At 44.4% G+C, this 21,856-nt stretch overlaps 2 protein-coding genes across 5 annotated transcripts in view; both read left to right on the top strand.

Moving 5' to 3' along the window:
* The window catches only part of TUNAR (transmembrane neural differentiation associated intracellular calcium regulator), a 56,160-nt gene extending 38,413 nt beyond the window's left edge, over nucleotides 1–17,747 (top strand). For all 4 annotated transcript variants that reach the window (XM_081916372.1, XM_081916370.1, XM_081916369.1 and 1 more), the window contains one exon: nucleotides 16,839–17,747. In XM_081916372.1, coding sequence (XP_081772498.1) covers nucleotides 16,878–17,024 — 147 coding nt within the window. In that variant the 5' untranslated portion in view covers nucleotides 16,839–16,877 and the 3' untranslated portion in view covers nucleotides 17,025–17,747. The remainder of the gene's footprint in view (nucleotides 1–16,838) is intronic.
* Nucleotides 1–21,856, top strand: part of LOC309378999 (uncharacterized protein) — a gene marked incomplete at its 5' end in the record, with an annotated part of 437,816 nt that overhangs the window by 149,822 nt on the left and 266,138 nt on the right. The window lies entirely within an intron of this gene.

Here is a 21,856-nt window from a genome sequence, read left to right as displayed (position 1 = left end):
AACAAACTTGTTCCCTCTTCCTTGTGATAGCCCTTGAGATATCCTATCTCCCCTTGGTCTCCTCTTTTCCAGCCACTTCAGCTGTTCCTCATATGGCCTGGTTTCCAGACCCTTGATGCCACGGACTGGGCAGATGAGGAAGAGGAGTGGAGACCACCCCCCTCCAAGATCCTTCCAGAAAGGAGGAAGGGGGAGAGAGCATGGACGTAGGATTGTGGTGGTTTGAGATGGGTCACACCCCATAAGGAGCAAGATAACAGTGAACAGAGACAGGAGTCAGATGTGTTAGAAACAGTACAGTGGCCAAGTAACATGCTGTCTCTGAAGAGTCTGCCAGAGCCCCCTGCTTCCCTTAGCATCAGACGTGCCCTTCGTGTTTCAGAGCAGAAAGCCAAACAGAGAAATTCCCTTAGCAGCCACCATAGGCAGCAGGAGGGGTCTGAATGGTAGGAAGTAACTGCCAGGGGGGCACTCTGAGCAACGTTGGTTCAAGTGTGAGGATGTACATTCCATGTCTTCCTGTGTTTCTGTGGATTGAAATAAAGTAGCTGAAAAGCTCTCTCTCTGATTTCACTAGGCAGATAGCCAGTGAGCTGTTGATGGCACCCCTGACACTTGATCATCTTGGTTGCCCTCTGGTTGTCAACATCCTTCCTAAACTGTGATGCCCAGAGTTGGACACAGTATTCCAGGTGTGGTCTGATCAAGGCAGAAAATAACTTCCCTTGATCTGGACACTATACTTCTGTTGATGCAGCCTAGAAAAGCATTAGCTTTTCTCCCCCCCCCCCCCCCCCGCTGCATCACATGGTTGACTCATGTCAAGCTTGTGGTCCACCAAGACCCCTAGTCCTTTTTCACATGTACTGCTAGTAAGCCAGTTCATAAATCAGGAGTAGGGAACCTCAAGCCCAGGGGGCAAATATGGCCCCCAGACTTCTCTAGCTGGCCCTCAGAACCTTCCCCAGACACCCCAGGTTTCTTTGCCTGACTGGGATATTTCATAGAACTCTGATAATGCCTCTTCCTTGCTTGGGTAAGGATAGGAAGCAGTGTGCATAGAAACTAGCCTACTGCACTGTCCTCCATCCACTTTTTGCACCTGGCTCTACTCATAATACTTAATAAGGTTCCCAACCCCCTGTGGTTGTTGGCATCTGTCTGCTATATGCTAGGGAATCTTTAACTTGGAGTGCTCTGGCAATCAGAGCTGTTTTCCCCATAGGGCTTAGTGGTGCATCGCGCCAGGGCGCTGGCCTCTCAGGGGCGCCCCAGCAGGTGGGGGAGCTGTGCAGCTTTGCCGGCGGCCTCCCCTTTCCCTGCATGCCCGCCAGCTGCGCCCCGCCAACCATAAAGCTAGCGCACGTACAGCTTTCCTCCCAAGCCTCTGCGGGGATCGCTCTCCTCCCTTGGAGGCTTGGGAGGGGCGCAACTTCACTCCCATGCCCGCAGTGCATGGGGGAGAGTTCCGCCCCCCCCGGATGGCTAGCCACTATCCGTGGTACTTTGGGGGCGCTGGGTGGATATTTGCACCCCGGCTCCGCATTTGCTAAAGACAGCCCTGCTGGCAATACTAGTTGATGGAGACACCAGGTGATGGCTTTCAGGTGTGAAACAGAAAGAACAGGCCAACCCAAATGATTGAGGGGCTGGAACAGCTCCCCTTTGAGGAATGCTTGGCCTTTTTTGAACTTGGTAAGAAATACGGAGGCAAGAAAGGGTGACAAACATGTATGCAGGATGGTCAAGAGAAAGTAGATAGCGAAACATTTCTCTCCGTCTCTTGTAACACTAGAACCCAGTGGTAATCCATTGAAGCTGATTGGTGGGAGATTCCAAATAGGCAAGAGGAAGGACCTTTCTTTGCGCTGCTTGGGTGGCTTTAAAAGACGATTGGATAAATCTATCAGTGGCTACTGGCCAGGAGGATAGCTGGGTTCTGTTTTTGCTGCTGGAGGCAGCTGCCCCTGAGTACCGGATAAAGATGAGATTATCAGTGTCCAATCACTGAGTTGGTTGTATACTACTATCTCTAGCATCAGGCAGCAAGCTTCTGAAAACCAGTAGCTGGGAAACATGAAAAGAGAGCAAGTGAGAGAACTGTTGCTACGTATTTTATTCATGGGTGTTGGGAAATATTGTTGGTTTTTGTTTGCTTGTTTGTTATTATGTTATGTATTTTTGCGCTGTTATACTGCAAACCACCCAGTGATCTTCTGATGAAGGCCGCTATATAAGTTTAATAAATATTGATAATAATAAGCTCAGATCCACCTCCACTATAATGGTGCCTGGATACCGCCACTGCAAGATAGGGGCAAGATATAATTTGCTTTGGGGGCAAATTCTTGTTTTTATCTCCTTTTTTACATAGTCACTGTTTTTCAATTACCGATGATACATTAGAGCATGTCAGGATGCATCATGTACAGTGGTGCAACCTACCATGACCTTGAGGCATTGCAATGTATATGCTGCATTGCAAGAGACATTCAAATATGTTCTTTATATAGTCTGGCCACCATTGCAGAGAGGAGACTATTCTCCACAACAGCAGAGAATTCAGCCCTGCAAAGGAGAGTTATAGGGTGCTTCCAGATGGGTGTTACAGATGACCAACAACTTTTTTTCTTTGGCAGTGTCCGCATGACACCCCTTGGCATAAAAATGGCAGGTTGTATCCCTCCCACCCCATTTAATCCAGATACACTCTTCATGCAGAAAATTCTGTAAGATTTTTTTAAATATATATGGGGGGGGGGACTGTTGCTGATTACTCATTTGCATTATATGACTGACACCTCTGCAATATTTGGTACCTGTCTGGAAGCACCAAGGGTGACTCTGAAACACACTCATGTTTGACTATACAGCATTGTTCTGAAGAGAAGTTCCAGTGAGTGAGATCCAATGCCGCCATTTTGGTCCCATAGCTGATTTTGATCCAGTGGAGGCATCCCTTCCCCCCTGCAGCACCCCCCATGCCAATCTTTGTGCTGTTTTGGAGGGTCTCTCCATCGGTGCAGGGACATAGGATGCAAAGAGGACATGAAGAAGAAGAAGAAGAAGAAGAAGAAGAAGAAGAAGAAGAAGAAGAAGAAGAAGAAGAAGAAGAAGAAGAAGAAGAAGAAGAAGAAGGGGAGGAGTTTGGATTTGATATCCTGCTTTATCACTATCCTAAGGAGTCTCAAAGCGGCTAACAATCTCCTTTCCCTTCCTCCCCCACAATAAACACTCTGTGAGGTGAGTGAGGCTGAGATACATCAGTGTGACCTCCCCAAGGTCACCCAGCATCTGCATGTGGAGGAGTGGGGGAGGAGCGGGGAAGCGAACCCGGTTCACCAGATTATCAGTCTACCGCTCTTAACCACTACACCACACTGGCTCTCAGTGAGAGAATATCACCTCCCCTTACCTTTGTTGCAAGTGGAACAGCAGCAGGGAATTTCACCCCACAGGTGCTGACCTGAGGAACAACAGAACACATATGCGATCATCCAACCCCAATCCTTGTGAAAGGTCTATCATATAGTTAGTTGTGGGGCACAAGGCAGGTAAAGGAAATGAGGGAGAGTCCATATCTGATCACATGTTTACATAAACTGTCTAATCCTCACAGTGTAGGTAAGCTAACCTTCTCTAGCCTGAAAGCTAGTCAACCCTCTGTCCAAAAGTGGGTGTGGCTATCCAACACTCTCGCATGCAAATCCACACTGAGAAGGTCACACAAGGACCCTGGGAGGTGCAACAGCTTCCCCATACTCTCCATTCATTCATTCATTCATTCATTCATTTGCTTACTTTTTGGGCATGCCCCTAAGGTTGCATTGACCTATGCAAGTTGCGTGTTCAGACCCAGAGACCTCCCCCCTAAATAAAGACACATTTGACTCAAATTTTAGTTTTGGTTTTTGGCAGAATTTAGGCCACAGCTTTATTGATTACAGAAAAGTGAGTGGTTGCATAGGCTCTGGTTCGACTAGCTCCCTGCACCCTTGCAGGTAGCACTGACCCAGAGCTCTATCATAGGTCAGCCAAGGGTGAACACCTGAAGAAGGTGAAAAGGCTAGGAGCAGAGCCAGTGTGGTGTAGTGGTTAAGAGTGGTAGTCTCGTAATCTGGGGAACTGGGTTCGTGTCTCCCCCGCTCCTCCACATGCAGCTGCTGGGTGACCTTGGGCTAGTCACACTTCTCTGAAGTCTCTCAGCCCCACTCACCTCACAGAGTGTTTGTTGTGGGGGAGGAAGGGAAAGGAGAATGTTAGCTGCTTTGAGACTCCTTAAAGGGAGTGAAAGGCGGGATATCAAATCCAATCTCTTCTTCTTCTTCACTCCTCAGATGCTCCCCTGGACTCAGGCACAGACACAACCCCTTTTCAGAGGTTGACCAAACCAAATTGAGTCCCTGGATTCCTTTAATGGAATACTCTTCACATAGGGATGGCAAGACCGTTCTCCCATTCCTATCACATGAACCAGTGCCTATCCACAACCTTACAAAGTTGTGACAAATTGCTACTCAGCAGGCGAAACCCAAATGGCTATAGCCAATCAGCCAAGTGGGGAAAATTCCTGCCGTGCCCCTGTCCCAACAACAGATGACACATGACGGCATAGCAAGGTCAATCGCAAAAGGCCCTAAAATTAGGGTGAGGTGGGTGGGTGTTCCGATGCACGAGCCGAAAGAGAAAGCTCTGGGTCATGTGCATGGGTTTATATAGGTCCCTCAATCCGTTTAGACTGCACCCCATTGGCCAGATTAAATCCAGCAATGAGGGACCAATCGGGTGTTGAGGCTATCCAACAGACCCACCCACAACCAGGAGGTCAGTCTCCAGGTCTTACCCCAAGACGTGCCCTCTTTTAGGGAGGACACAATTTACACGTTATGTGGTGGGCCCACTGTACTGTGTTGCATGAAAAAGTGCTTTCTTTTGTCTATCCTGAATCTATTGACAATTTCCTTGGATTACTGATGTTCTAGCATTCTGCAAGATGGAGCATAAGAGTGATATGGTTGCCTGAGTTTTGTACAGGTTTCTCGGGGCTTCTTTGTGGGAAAAGGCAGGATACACATTTACTAATAGACAAAGAAGTGGTTTGGTTTTTAATTTTGATTGCAGTGCTCTTAATGTTGCGTCTCTGTTTCCCTGAACCTTTCTCAGCCTCCTTGGGAGGGTTTTCTACCCTGAAAGGCAGGGTACACATTTATTAAATAACTGCATGAAATAATTGAGCAGGGAGCCTGGCCTGTTCCCCTATCTTTTAATGGAAGCTTGATCTGCAGAAATCACCAGGCAGAGGTTTCTAGAGCATGGAGATAAACAAGGCCGCCTGCTGAAGCCTTCAGATGCAGCTGCTGCAGGGGCCTGTTGAAAATCAGGAAATGCATTAAATGCTCATTGTGATCAAAAACTCAAAGGTTCACCACTCCGCAGTGGTGTGGATTTTGCATACTGTAGTCGGATGTCAAGATGTGCATTGAACAGCATCACAGAGTTCAAATGAGTTTTGGCTGGGAGGGCATTATATTTAGAGTGCATAATTGCTGCGTGTTAATTTTATTTTATCGTTAGCTGCCATGAGCCAACGCTGGGCCATGCTGGCAGGATCCAAATTCAGTATCTGCAGAAAAGAGAAATAAATTCTAAATCTGACTCTGGATCAAGCCCCGCAGCTTTTGACCATTATGGCGCTGATCGCTTTTGTTCCTTGTCTTAGACTTGCAAAAATTGTGGTGATGGGCAGTGTGTCACAAGCTCTCAGCATTCCACGAATGGGAGTCTACTGCAACTTATAGCATGCATTGACTTCTTTGTGGTAGCCCCCATTTATGGAATGCTGCCCCTTCTCATTGCTTTGATACCAGGCACAGGTGTTTTTGTTTTCTCAGGCCTGTAATGGGTCAATGTGATTTTCTTATTGCATTCTCCCCTCCCTCCCTTGGTTGTAAATTATTTCACAACTCTTTTACTCTTTTACTAGGAAGCAGCACACAGGCCATAAGCACACCATACACTGAAAGCACTATCATACCACTTTGACAGATCCTCCAAGTGTTCCTATTTTTTCAGGGACAGTCCCAGATTTACAAAAGCTGTCCCAGTTCCTGATTTGATCCCGGAATGTCTCGCTTTTCCTTAGGATGTCCCTATTTTCATTGGAGAAATGTTGAGGGTATGGTATGGAGTCACGCGGCCCCAGAGTCAAGGAGATAAGTACCTATGGTGGAACCTCGGTTGTCAAATGTAATCTGTTCTAGATGACCATTCGACTTCCAAAACATTAGACAACCGGGGCGCAATTGCCAGTCAGCAAATTCCTTTTAAAAATAGAGAAACACACCTCAGAAGCTGTTCGACATCCGAGGTGCGTTTGAAAATGGAAGCATTCACTTCCGGGTTGTCGGCGTTCGGCTTCCGAATTGTTCGGCTTCTGAAGTGTTTGACAACTGAGGTTCCACTGTATACAACCTTTTGAAGACACCTGAAGGCAGCCCTGTATAGGGAAGGTTTTTAAAAAATGTTTAATGTTTTATTATGTTTTTATATGTGTTGTAAGCACCCCAGAGTGGCTGGGGCAACCCAGTATAATACCCAGCAAGGTATTATTATTATTAATTTTGTTATTATTAATATCCCTATTTTCAGTGCTTTCTTCTCATTTTGACTCGAGAAAATCACCATTTTATAGTTCAAAATGGGGAAAAATAAATACAGTAAATGGACAAATGGACAAAGATTCACAAAATGTTTAGGGGTATGTGTACCCCTGCATCCCTCCACAAAAAAAAGCACTGCCTTTTTTCATCAGAGAAATGTTGGAGGCTATACTTTAAACAGTCGTGGCTTCCCCTAAAGAAGCCCAGGAACTGTCCTTTGTTAAGGGTGCTGAGAGTTGTTGTTAGGTGACACTCTACTCCCCTCACAGAGCAACATTTTCCAGAGTTCCCTGGGAGGAGGGATAGGCCTTGCAGTTTGAAAGCACACCAGTGCAAGTAGATAAATAGGTACCGCTGCAGTGGGAAGGTAAATGGAGTTTCTGTGTGCTCTGGTTTCCGTCAGAGTGTTCCATTGTGCCAGAAGCGGTTTAGTCATATTGGCCACTGACCTGGAAAGTGAGATGAGTGCCACAACGCCATAGTCGCCTTTGACTGGACTTAACTGTCCAGGAGTCCTTTACTTTTTTGCCTGTGTGGGTTAGAGGTACTGCTGAACTTCAGGAGACGAAAAAAGGTTTATTTCCTGGCATGGAGATGTTCACCATTATGAGATCCGAGAAGCTTTCTGACTCGGGGGAAATTCTTTAATTTGCAGCCAACTCTCCCGCATGTCCTCAAGTAGCTTCTATTCCCATCATACTTCTTGGCCGCAGCAATTCCCTCCCAGCTGTGTGCTGAAGGATATGACGAAGGCTTTGCGACCTTTATGCTGCCATAGAATGTCTCTCCCTTGGCCCATTTGACTGCCTTACATTCCTCTAAAGCAACATTTTGTAGCCAGATTTCAATTGACCCTATTACAGTTGTTGTTGTTGTTGTTAATTACATCCTTCCTTTCCACCCAAATGGCTCTTTTGCTGTTAGTGGATTTGGACAGCCCCCCTTCCACAACCTGGTCCTCTCCAGATGTTTTAAACTGCAACTCCTATCATCCCAGACCATTGGCTCGTCTCTTATTTGACAGCCCCAATCATAAAATCGTAGAGTTGGAAGGGCCCCCAAGATTCATCTAGTCCAACCCACTGTAATGCAGGAATCCTGCCCCTTGGTGGGCTCAAACCACCAAACGTCTGGTTAATGGCCAGACGCATTTACCCATAGCATCACCTGGCACTTTTGATGGGTTTATCTTTTAAAGCAGAGATGGGAAAACTATGACATTCCAGGTTTTGTGGTATTCTCATCCATCGCAGTCAACATGACCAATGGTCAGAGCTCCACCCACTCTCTGGAACACAGTTCCATATGCAGTTCATGAGGCAGGAACTGTGAACCGCCCTGAGTTCTGTGAACTGCCCTGGAATGTGGGTGGTGCTGTGGTCTAAGCCACTCAGCCTCTTGGGCTTGCTGATCAGAAGGTTGGCAGTTCGAATCCCTGTGACTAATCCCTGTGACTTCCTGTTGCTCTGTCCCCACGCCTGCCAACCTAGCAGTTCAAAAGCACGGCAGTGCAAGTAGATAAATGGGTACTGCTGTGGCGGGAAGGTAAACAGCGTTTCCGTGTGCTCTGGCTTCCGTCACGGTGTTCCATTGCACCAGAAGCGGCTTAGTCATGCTGGCCACATGACCCGGAAAGCTGTCTACGGACAAGCACCGGCTCCCTCGGCCTGAAAGCGAGATGAGCGCCACAACCCCATAGTCACCTTTGGCTGGACTTAACCATCCAGGAGTCCTTTACTTTTACCTATAGTGCAGTATATAAATTGAATTAACAACAACAACAACTGTGGCAGACTTTAAACACTCCTAAAGACCTGTCTCTTTAAAGAGGCATTTCATCGCACGGTTATGTTTTATGTTTTATTGATATTTAACTGAATGCTTTATTGATAACTTCTTTTTGTTTTTTATTCAGGCATTTCTTTGTATTTTTGGTTTTAAATGTATATACTTTTTTCTTTTTTAATTATCTTACTGGATTTTATACAAACTCATTATGGACTTTGCATATTAAGTGGCTTATAAGTAATGAACATAAGGATTATGGGAGGTTGAGGAAGGCTGATCTAGGCTGTTCTTATTCACTAAACTATTACTAGAGAGGGGAGGGAGGTATTTTGTAAGGGCTAGATGGGAAGAACCACGGATCCAACATGCGGAAGGAAATCAGCTCTGCTTTGTGATTGTGGGCTCATCTATACTGTTGGTTAATGAGGATAGTAAGTTCCCTGTACCTTCATTATTTCTCCATTTTCCATAGGACCTTCTCCTCTAAATCACTGCCTTCTCACACTTCCCTTCCCTCAATACAGATTTTCTCATACAAGGGATACTCCAAAAGGGATTGGGGTATAAGAAAGTCCAGAACAGGGGAGGGAAAGTGTGGGAAGGCAGTGATTTAGAAGAGAATGGCATACAAACAATGGTGAATTAACAGAGGTACAGAAAGCCTCCTATCCATATTAAACTGTATGGACAAGTCTGGTATTTTAGTTTATGCAATTTGTCCTGAGATTTTAGGGTGAAGGGTGGGTAAGAAATACCAGGAAAAAAAGAAAGTCAAAAACATATTAATGCATGATGGAGTCAAGTAGTTGCACAACTAACACATTACTGAACTGATTGCTCAGTTGCCCAATGGTAATCCATTTTTCCAATATTGTACTCCATTCCAATGGACGGTTAAGGCCTCCTTGAGAGGCTTCTGCATGGCTGGGAGAATGTGCAAGAGCCTATTGGATGGATCTGTTAATGGAGAATTGGTGTCGCATGGAAAGAGCTGGTGCCCATTATGTGGGAAGACTCACATAACCAACCCCATTCTTTTTCATATATATAGACACGGAAGGACCAGTGTGGAGATCTTGCTGGTGCTCTTGCACCAGGCACAGCGCACCACTGCTTCTCCCTCCACTTCATTGTAAGCAGCAGCAGGGGAGCATTGTCACTCCACCGCTATTGCAGTCAGCTGCATTTCTGCAACCTGAATTTTCTGGTATGTGATAGAATCCTACCTGAAAACAGCGAATATCTAGAAGCACCCTGGTAGGAACCTTCCCAGGCCCTGAACAGCTGCATGAAAAATGGAAAGTATTTACTATCAAAGAATCATAGAATTGTAGAGTTGGAAGGGACAGTGAAAACCATCTAATCCATGGGTAGGCAAACTACGGCCCAGGGGCTGGATCCAGCCCAATCACCTTCTAAATCGGGCCTTCGGACGGTCCGGGAATCAGCGTGTTTTTACATGAGTAAAATGTGTCCTTTTATTTAAAATGCATCTCTGGTTTATTTGCGGGGCCTGCCTGGTGTTTTTACATGAGTAGAATGTGTGCTTTTATTTAAAATGCGTCTCTGGGTTATTTGTGGGGCATAGGAATTCGTTCATTATTTTTTTCAAAATATAGTCCAGCCCCCCACAAGGTCTGAGGGACAGTGGACCGGCCCCCTGCTGAAAAAGTTTGCTGACCCCTGATTAATCGAATCCAATCTTTTGTTCAATGTGGGGCTTGAACCCACAACCCTGAGATTATGAGTCTCATGCTCTACCAACTGAGCTAGACTATACTATGAATTAACCTTACTAGAAACCATAGAAATCATAGAATTGCAGAGTCGGAAGGGATCCTGAGCATCATCAAATCCACCCCCTGCAATGCAGGGATACGCAGTTGTTCCATACAGGGATTGAACCTGTAAGCTTGGCATTGTTAGCACCACACTCTAACCAACTGAGCTAGAGCAGGAGAAGAGTTGAATCTCTGCTTGTTGCGCAGCTGTTACATCAGCACAGGAGTCATGCCACAGAATGAACCCAGCAAATTTACAAACTTGTACCCCCTGGTCCAAGAGAAATCATTAGTCTACCTTAGTCGATAACAAGCACCAGAGGAATAAGGCTGCCAAATGACCAGAAAAGGGGTCTGGCATGCTCTTGTGCTTCTAATTTCAGTATCATGTATGGAAACACAACATTGTTGCTGTTAAAGACAGTGCCATGGTGGCTGGTTTAAAACTTGGCAACCCTGCAGACAGAGAGTAGCTCATGAATAAGACCATTTGGGCACCCTCTGGAAATGCATTCCCCCCAGATAATCCGAGAGGAAATGCTTCAACTTTTTTGAGACAGGCTCTGAATGTTGCCGGCACCTTGGCTTGCACTTGAAAAAGTTGTGGGAATGATGTGATTTGAGATTAAAAGCAATAATTTATTAAGATGCTCCAGAGAGATGCACGAGGAAAGCTTATCCCGTGGAGAACTGAACGGATTCAACTCTCACAGCTACCGCAGTGCCAGAAGTAATTAATTATTGCATCGCAGAAACTTGCTTGACACCATGTTGGACCAGGCTCAACATTATGCTGGCAAGCATTATCTGATGATTTGCAAAACAAGTCAGGCCTCTTCTTTGGTAACCATTTCCCAAAGGCCACATCTGCCGGTGGTGTAAATCAAGAGCAGCTTTCCCTTTCTTTGAACGGAGCATGAAAAAAGACCGAAAAATGAGGATCTGTCCCACACCTCTGTTCAGTCTAGCTTGACTATCAGCCCCTAGTTCTGTATGCTTTCATACACAATCGCAGATCTCCCAGGCAAATTGTTCAGAAATTTCAGCATGTTTTCTATCCCTAGGCTATTAATTGTGATGACACATTAAGAGATAAGGGAGCATTAATTTTGGGAGGATAGTTTCATCCCTCTGCAGATGAGAGATATACAACAGAAACCTGCTTTGATTGGCAAACTGAAGTAACCCCCGGAAGGAAGGGGTAAAGAGGTGTGTGAGTTCCTGTGCTGTTGGAGTGCTGAGTCTCCCTTATCTCCTGAAGAAGAGAGGCACCAGCAGTGATCAAATTGCCAAGTAGGGAAGAGAAGATTCTGGGGAATGCATAGGCTTGAGCCGTATGAATGAGACAAAAGAAAGGAATATTCCTTTGTTATTTATCATTTCTTTTAAATGTGCTGCTGCTCCCATCTTCTGAAGCGCAGAGGTTGTTCGAAGTTTGCAGCTGGGAAACTTTCCTAAAAGCAAGCTGGTGGTTGACTCCTTCAACAGTGACAAGGAAACAAAACAAATGTGCCTCAGCCCCCTAGAAAGAGAGTTATGAAGCAAAATCACCCACCTCAGTGATTTCTGCAAAATGAGGTCATCCTGGTTGCTCCCACCTGTTGAAGGCTGAAGGTTTTGGCTTCAGATATGGGTGGTTTGGCAGTTAGCATTTGCTCAAGTGGTGGTTTAGGCATTGGGTAGGCATAGTGTTGGATGGAAGAGAGGTTGTAGTCTCCGCTTGGTCCGTCCAAAAATTAGATAGCCCATTAAAGGGATCCAGGGGAGATGCTTCTGTCTGGATGTCCAGGTGTGAGTGTGGGGCCACAACACTCCACAGGTGCAATCCAGTGGGGGAGTTACTCCTTGATGTAGGTCAGGTACTTGCCCACTTCTGGTTGAACCCAATGTAAGTCCTTCTGGCAGGCTAGCCAGAAGTCATGGGTTCTACATCTGTAGTCAATAAAGATGTGGTTTTACACAAAATAATAGAAGATGAAGATGAAGATGAAGACGAAGATGAAGACGAAGATGAAGACGAAGAAGAAGGAGAGTTTGGATTTGATATCCCGCTTTATCACTCCCCTTCAGGAGTCTCAAAGCGGCTAACATTCTCCTTTCCCTTCCTCCCCCACAACAAACACTCTGTGAGGTGAGTGGGGCTGAGAGACTTCAAAGAAGTGTGACTGGCCCAAGGTCACCCAGCAGCTGCATGTGGAGGAGCGGAGATGTGAACCCAGTTCCCCAGATTAGGAGTCTACCACTCTTAACCACTACACAACACTGGCTCTCTAATAGTTGTCATGCCTTTGGTATGGGGGGGTCTAAAGGGCAGGGGGGACGCCTTGCCACACAAGTTAGTTGTTTGGAAATCAGACAATAAGAATCCCTGGGATCCTAAAGAGCTGTTTCCCCATTCTCTTTAGTGTACATTTCCTGCTTCTCTCTTATTTTCTAATATCCTTTGAAATATCCATTATTTGCTCTTTCTTTTTTCATAGAGACCAGGATGTATCTTTCCTGTGGTGGGCTTGCTTGAGATCAGGTACTCCCTACACGTTATTTGCTGCAAATACTGCTACGCAGTAAGTGTGGTTTGGGGCTAAGGAATCCTGTGCCCAAATGGCAAGTGCACAGTGTGAAAATTTAGCAAAAGGGCTTGAGCATGTCTCAGCTGTGCAGGACCTAAAGCCAGGCACTCATTAAGAATCCACTACATATCTCACTTACGGAATAATGATAGACATGCTGCGCTTCTGTGGAGAACAAGCCCTTCTTGAAATGACCACGCTGTAAGATCTGGGCTCCCTCCACACAGACTGAAGGTGTAAATGGGTGAATAAATCATATTTCTTAAAGCTACGACAGTCTCCACTGTGTCTTCAATTCTCCAAAAGAGCACAAGCCCTGGGTGAGCACCTGGAATCTTGCTGTCACTTGGCAGAAAGTGAGGGTGACTCCCAACTTTTGTAAGAATATTACCAGCCTGGGTAGGGGTTGAGAGATTGGTTCTTCAACACCTTAGGACATGTTTTCCACCGGATTTTGATGAACACCAGTTCGCTTACAGGAGAAATAGATCACAGACAAAGCCATACCCACAGCTTTTCACCTTGCAGCGGGTCATCTGGAGAGACCGGGGAATTAATGCTGTTTATTGATTATAGCTCAGCTTTTAATGCCATCCTTCCGGACATTCTTATTAAAAAGCTGATGGACCTGGAACTTTCCCTTACCATCTGTGATTGGATTAAAGACTTCCAGAGGGATCGCACACAAATAGTGAGGATTGGGCCTGTTACAACTACCTCTCTGAAGCTCAGCGCTGGCACCCCACAGGGATGTGTACTGAGTCCCTACCTGTACTCATTGTATACATATGACTGCATTTCATCAGATCCATCCACTGCAGTTATTAAGTTTGCAGAGGATATCACTATAATGGGTCTAATTACAGGTGGAGATGAATCAGCGTATAGGGAGGAGATTCAAAAAGTCTCCACATGGTGCCTAGAGAACAACTTGCACCTAAATATCAGCAAGACATAGGAGATGGTGTTGGACTTTCGGAGGAAGAGAGAGAAACTAGCCCCGTTGTATATCAGGTGTGTGTGTGTGTGTGTGGAGAGAGTCTCTTCCTTTAAATTCCTGGGAGTTTGCCTTAGTGAAGACGTCACTTGGAAAATCAAAACAACCCAGGTGATTAGGAAGGCCCAACAGAGGCTCCATTTCCTCAGGGTCTTGTGAAAGAACAATGTCAAACAACAATTGATGATCTCCTTCTACTGGGCCACAATAGAAAGTGTCCTTTCATACTGTATAACAGTGTGGTACACTGGTTTGACAGCCACGGACAGGAAGTCCCTACAGAGGGTAGCGAACACAGCATATGACATCATGGGCTATCCTTGGAGTTCGCTAGATGATATCACAGGAGACTGCTGCCTCAGGAGAGCAAGGAAAATTCTTAGGGATGACTCACACCCTGCCCAGCACCTCTTTAATCTCCTACCTTCATGCAGGAGATACAGAAATATAGTCAGCCGCACCAACAGGTTAAAGAACAGTTTTTATCCGTGCGCTGTTGGGCTGCTGAATGAAAAAAAATAGTGGTGTAATTGACTTCTGACAAGCACACAGAGCGCGAACAAGACTGAGTGGGGGGGGGGCTCATTTAATTTCACTGCACACAGGTGGTGTAGTGACAATAAAGGTTTTTTATATTATTATTATTATTATTATTATTATTATTAGAATTAGAATTGGGGGTCTTAGGGATGAAACCATGGCAAAATCAGGTGGGTCGAGATCCTGCCTTGCTTTCAGTGATGGATATGCAGCCGCCTGAGTTGTGGATGCAACTTGGCGTAATGCGATTGCCTTTCAGAGACCAAATATCAGTCATGGGTGCGTGTGTGTGTGTGTGTGTGTGTGTGTTTCACTGTCTTAAAGAGCTTGCAGATTCAGAAAGTGGGCCTGTCCACCACCATATCCCACCAGCAGCGGCTGTCCGTGCTGCAAATGTTTCATTTTATATTAAGGAGAAGGAAAAACAAAAACAAAGAGAAAAACAGTTCCATCTCTGGTTTTATTCTGCATTATTTATAAGAAAGTCATTGTAGTTTTCTTTCTGTGCAGGGAAAATATAGAAAAAAGGCGGGGGACTCTTGTTTACCTCCTGGGATTGTTTTCCTCCCCCTGATTATATTAGCAGAAATGAGATTTGGCCAAGCCTGTTCTGCTATGCCCTCACCTGTGCTGCTGCAGAGTGTCAGATCTTGAAATCAGAACTTCTGAGAACCTGGGAAAGGCTAATAAATGAACCCTTTTGGCTCCAGGTTACAGAGCCCAGAGATGGTCTGGGTGTGCAGCTTAACAGGGGGCCAGGGTGGTTTTCGTCATATCAAAGTGAAGCCTGGCAAGGTTTATTTATTTGTTTAAGAATAAATAAAAAGAGACAATGAGGTGTAGTCATTAGAGTGTTAGACTAGAACCTGAGAGACCAGGGTTTGAATCTCCATTCAGCCATGAACAGCATTTGAGACTCCCATTGTTCTAGGCGCATTTTGCAACAGGGAATTTCATTAGCTTGAGCAGTTTCTAAGCTCTGGGCACAGTATTACGCCTAAGATTTCAGTGAAAGGAAAGGAGGACCTTTTTTCTGCCTCCCCATTTCCAGCTACTCTCTGAAGACTGGAGAAGAGACCCTCTTAAGAATATTAGGGGGCTGGCCAGGGGAAGGACTAGACCATGTGAAAAATGAACATAATATTTTAGCTGCCGTTCATACATTTTCAGCTTTGTATTCTGGTTATATTAAAAAGTGCACCTAGACATTCCATTGTTGTGCCCATTATCCATGTTTAAGGTGCCATTTAGCTCCTAGCTTTCATATCTCAATTTCTAACACTGGCCAAGAAGCTCATTGGGTGACTCTGCTCCAGTCACTAACTCTCAGCCCCACTTACCTAATGGGGCTGCTGTGAAGATAAAATAGGGAGGGGGAACCATATACACCACCTTGAGCTCAAATGTGGAAAGATGGGATGCACATTTAATAAATAAACAAGCAAAAGCTTTCTATTCCTCTGTAGCATCACACACACAAAACCCATAGCCAGGCCATTTTTGTTTGTTTTGCAACCCTATGCAGTCGAAAACTAGCCTTCCTGTTCCTTTTAGGAATAGACAAATCAGTCAATTTCAGTTTCTCAAAACTAAAAACTAAAATTATATTGTTGTAACCCACTGTGGACCTTACGGTAAAGTGTGGGAAAGAAATCTTGTATATAAAATAAAATAACATCTAGCTGGCTTGCAGAATGATTGGTTGACTATTATCAGTATAAGAGATGCTCATTATTATAGGGGTTATTACTACTATTATTATTTATTTCATTTATATATGTTTAAGAAAAATGCCAAAGTGGTTTACGGCATATTAAAACATCAATAAAACAATCCAGAATCAAACATTTCTGAAGAAAGTCAAATATAGAGTATACAGTCAGAGCAACATAATTAACAGAAAACTAACAGAAAACTAAAATGTTATTTTAAACATTTCAAAATAAAACATTACAAAGGAGCTCAACTACAGAATACGTATTCAACACAAAGAGATGGGAGGGTGGGAATTCAATTCAGTTCTCATTTACAGGTAAAAGTGAAGTTACCTAATTTGCACTTTTCAAGACAATATGCAAACCAAAACACAGCCATCTTTCAGAATTCATCTTTCTCCAAAATTTCACAGTGCAGATCCCCAGTCTATAAATACATAGAAAAATGAATAAGTTGGTGTAAAGTATGCACAAAATGCTTTTATTAACAGGCGAAATGCATTAGATTTGAGGATGTTGCTTTGCAAAAACATGCCTATCATGCAAAACTGCATACAGAAGTGTGGTAAATATTGCCCTCAGGTACTGAAGCATTTTCACGAGGCCTTTTTAGTTTTAATTTTAAAAATTGCAAGCTGATGTGAAAATGTGGAGAACTGAAGTCTGGAAAAATGAGGAACTGACCCTGACAGAATTTGCCCATTCACTAATTCATAAATAGAGCAATTGTATTCTGACTCTCTGCTTTGCTCCCTCTTTCTCTCTCTCTCTCTTTTTTTACATTGTAGGTCAGCCTGAGGAGAAGGATTAAGAAACTGGCTACCAAGATGGTAATCACTAGTGGAAATGAAGAAGAAAAAGGCAACCAGGAAAAGGAGAGCAAAGAGGAGTCCATCCTGGCAATGCTGGGCATTATCGGGACAATCCTGAACCTCGTCGTGATCATTTTTGTGTACATCTACACGACATTGTGAGCCGCAGACGCAAAGCGGGGGAGACAGCTGACAAGAGGTGATGGCAAACGTGGCCGGCTATTGACACACGGCTTAATGAGAATTGACTCTGTAGTATATTAAGACGTCATAAAAGCTCTGCCCGAGGGCGTTGGAGGTTGAAGCACAATTAATTGAACAAGACTTTTTTCACACAGTTACAAGCAAAACTCGCATCTCTCTCTCTCTCTCTCTCTCTCTCTCTCTCTCTCTCTCTCAATCTCTCTCTCTGTTCTAGAGAAATGAGTGCAAATCTGTAAGTATCAGCTTTGGATAGGGGGGTCAAGGGAAAACCCCCCACTATGGACAAAACTTTTCAATACAGCCAAAGACTGGACACTATTATAAACAGTGACAAATATATAGCATATCTGTGCCAAGTTATGTTCCATGCCCATTAGTCCGCATCTTCTCTACTCTCCTTTCTTTGATTTACATCGAAGCTAGCAAGCTTTTCTCTCTCTCGCTCTTTGTTTTTCCAGTTTTTAACTTAAAATGAACATATGGTGCAATCACAAGGTAGGGGGGAGGGGAACCAGCTACTCCGCTGAGCTGCCTGAGCCACCAAAGGGTAAAACCTTGAGCAAAGTAAGGTTACCTGACGTTCCTTTCCTCTCTCGGTTGCTTGACATCTGTGTCTGTTCAAACCGATGTTTATAAATATATATTTTTAATAAATGTGCTATATTTTTAGCATGAGCCAAACTTTGGGTGACGCCAGTGTTCTTGTTTTTCAGCCTGGGTTTGTTCCACAAAAGAACGCCCCTCTCTCTCTCCCCTTCCTCCATCCCCCCCCCCCACCTTCTAAATCAGCGTATGCCAAGGGTTTGGGCTTTAGTTTTGTTTCTTTGCAGCAGAGACAGACACCTTGTTTCCTGCTCCACTGCAGAGCACAGACACATCATGCTTACATGCCTGACTTGAAACGGGAATATCAGTTGGAAAACATCGCATTTCATATGGAGGTATGGCACGGCGACCTTTGCCAAGTCGTTTCATGGGCACAACTCTATATATAGACAGACGACAACAGGGGCAGAAAGAGTTGTTCCACCTCCACGCTTCCTCTCAGAGAATGTCAAGCCTTTCAAATATGTATTCAGTTCCCATTTTTGACGGGGACTTCAAGGCTATACTGAAGTCCCATTAAGTTCAATGGGGCTTGCTGTGAGATAAACAAATATAGGATTGTGGCCCACATCTTTGAATGGGATTTAGATTGTGAGGGGAATCTGAAAATCTGTGGCTTCTTCACTGTACTCGTGGACATAGGAGTCAACTCCTTTTGGCCCCCAAAATAAAATATTTGAGGGGGACAGGCCCCTACAAAGTTGATGGGCATTCCCATTCAAATGGGGTGTGTGCACTGTGTCATGTGACTGATTATGTGGGGCAGGGCTTACCTGGGCCCCCACAATATTTTATTCAAGCCGGCACCCCTGCTCTTGGATATGAGTTAAAAACTGGATAGTATTGGTTTGAGAGGTCCTTCCACTTCTCTTACTAATACTTTGCAAGTACTGCTTTTTGTTTCGCCTGCTTTGGACTAATGCTGGGGTTCCCTCAGGACCCCTGTGGACCTTCACACTTTTATGCAGGGGGACAGAGCTCTGTGAGAAAGGATAAATGGCAGTGACAGGAGGTGTGCAGAGAAGTCCTCTTATGGGGTGGCTGATTTTAGAGAGGGACAAAATGGATGGAGCAAAGGAATGAGGGAAAAGAGGGTTTTGACTTACGTTATGGATGGCATGCATAATATCTGTATTATGACAAAACAAGGGTACATAAAGGTTTCCAAAATCATGTAGTAAGAAGGAGCCTGTACACCGCCTGGCTGAGACATAAGGACCTCTTAGAAAGGAAAACCCCAAGGGGATTAGCCCCTACTGAGGTGGTATCAGTGAAAAGGATAAACGTGGATAAAAGGTGGGCTACTTATAAAGATCTCATAGAGTTTAAAGAAAGAAGAGTGAATTGGGGGTGGGGTAGAGAAGAGCTACAAGATTATACTACAGATTGGTTCCAGTACTTCCAATTGAGTGAGCTATTTTAAAAAGATAAAGAAAATGGATTTGGGGAAATTGGCTCAGAATTCAAATAAATTGCAATAGGAAATGATGATAAACGAATCTCTAAAATATATAAACTGTTATTGGAGTGGGAAACCAAAGACAAGATGGTAAAGGCAACAGTGACTAAATGGGCAATTGATATTAGAAATATCTGCCTGGGGAAAATTATGGGGGGAAACCATTAATTTCTCAGCCTGTTATCTTATCAAGGAAAATGTACATAAGATGATGTACAGGTGGTCCTTGACACCCAGCAAACTGATAAAAATGTACAAAAACGGGATCTAAGTTATGTTGGAAGTGTCAAGAGGTAGATGGAACTCTGATGCATATGTGGTAGTTGTGCAAGTATGCTAGAGAGTACTGGGGAAAGTTCATATGGAATTTTTAAAAGATCTTTAAATTTGCATTTCACAAAAGATCTGAGGCCTTCGTACTAGGGATAATAAGCAAGCAATGATATCCCAAAGAAGACATTCAACCTCTTCTTACACACAACCGCTGCGGCTAGAATAGTTTATGCGAAAAGAATGGAAAGAAAAAGAAATACCAACGAAAGAAATACAGCAGAATAAATTGATAGAATTGACAGAATTAGCAATTATGACTGTGAAAATAAAAAATAAAGATGAAACACAGATAAAAGAAGGGTGCAAGTCTTTCGGAGAACATCTCAGGAAACATAACATTCCATTTACCCAGCAAGTAGGGGGGGTATGACCTGCATGAGCAGCAATTAATATTAAACAAAGGAAACACATGAGATCAAATTGGGTGGAATAACAGAATATGAAGCAGAAATAAGGTTTGCATAGAATGCCATGGAGAGATGGACTTGGGAAGTCCTAAGGGAAGTGATGCTGTATGTGATGGACAATGTATGATGTCTGTATAAAATTTGTGGGAAATGCATAAATAATTTTTTAAAAGAAAAGAAGAGAGGGAAAAGAAGACCACTGGAAACTTCAGTTCAAATTTCTGGCAAGGGCTACCTGTTCATTCCGCAGCAAGCTGCTAACCATTGAAAGGAGTGGAGAGATAAAGGGGATCAGTGGGAGACAAGTGGCAGAAAGAGAGAAAGAGAGAAAAGGCAATGCGAGGAAGAGGGAAAGAATGAGGTGGGCGTGGGGGAGCGTGAGAGAGAGAGAAAGAAGGGACTACATTCTTTTTTGCTCCAGCCATACCTACCAATGGCTTCAACCTTGCCAACTGCAAGATCTCATAGCGTTTAAAGAAGAAAGAGTGAATGGTGGACTGTACAAGGTTACCTTGGACAGAATATGGCCCTCAACAGAAAAAAGTCTTCCAACCAAGGGACTAAAAACATTAAACCAGTGTGGGAAGTTTCCATCCAGATCCAATACATTCAACATTCAAGTCTGATACAGCTATAAATATATTGGACGGGATTCACCCACTGAACCCTGCCAGCATATGGGCTTCCTCTTGCGCAGTGGGCTCCTCCCACTCTCCTTCCCCTGTGTACCCTCACAGCCCATGAAATGGGCTTTTAAAGGGTTGGGAGAACCCCCAGGAAAAGCACATGGAGAGAGGGGAGGAGGGATCATTCCATCTGATAAGCTGGTATGCTTGTGCTGATGGAACGATGAGAGGAGCACGGTGTTGAATGTTGCCCATTCCCTTTTCAAGCAAAGTTCCGTAGTAGCAAAGAAAGAGGAGCCATTTCACCCCTTCTATAAAGCAGGATGTGAAGAAGAACTCTTCTGCACACAAGGACAAACGTGAGCCTGAACTTATTGGAAAATGCAACCCTAATTGGAGATAATTAGCTCTTTTGAAAGCTGGCCCAATGACAGGTAGACTCTCCTGGTTATAGTTTAGGACTGAGAAACTAGTGAAAGGGTTATAATTTGGTTTGTGTTTACATCTTGCCTCCTCTGTGCCGGGGGAAAGGCAGTTAACCTCTCTTTGCTTTGGATAATAATGTAGATCTTTCTCGGCGGGGTGCTAAGAGGCTTAATGTTGAGAAAGCACTTTGAAAAGCAAGCATGGGGGAGCTATCAAAGCGGTGTCTTATGACTGTGTATCTTTGCTTCAGGTTTTACTAATTCAACCTGCACTGTAAGAATGCAGAACACAAAGATGGGGGAGAAGAACCAAGTCAGCCAGCCCTGATTCCTTGTACGCTCAAAATTAGATAAGAAAAAGGATATGGGCTTTTCTTTTCTTTTCCCCCAGCAAACATCACTGCCTGGCTATGCAAATTCATCACTAGATGGCTTCAACACCATAGGATGTTAGAGTTGGCAGGGATCTTGCAGATCATGTAGTCTAACTGTTCAGTCCAGGCATCTTGCAACTGCAGCATCCTTGGCCAATGGCTGTGTAGCTCCTGCTTAAACAACAGCAGCAACAGAGAAACCATCACCTACCAAGGCAGTGGAAAGGTTCTTGCCATTAGGACATTTCTCCAAAATCCGTTTCCATCCCATTTCCACCCACTGGTCCTAGTCCTGCCCCTCCAGAGCAACAGAAAAGAAGTCTGCTCCATCGTCAGCATCACAGCTTTTCAGTTATTTGAAAGCAGCCCCTTGACCTTCTCTTCTCCAAGCTAGTCGTAGCCATTCCTTGTAGTACTAGAGCCAAATCTGTATTTACAACAACAACAACAATTTATTTATACTCCGCCAATCTGGCTGGGCTTCCCCAGCCACTCTGGGTGGTTTCCAACAAAATATTAAAATACAGTAATGCATCAAACATTAAAAGCTTCCCTAAACA

Source organism: Podarcis melisellensis, assembly GCF_964234715.1.
Source record: "Podarcis melisellensis genome assembly, chromosome: 1".
Taxonomy (NCBI): domain Eukaryota; kingdom Metazoa; phylum Chordata; class Lepidosauria; order Squamata; family Lacertidae; genus Podarcis; species Podarcis melisellensis.
Note: the sequence above shows the minus strand (reverse complement) of the source record. Positions and strands in the feature narration are given on the sequence as shown.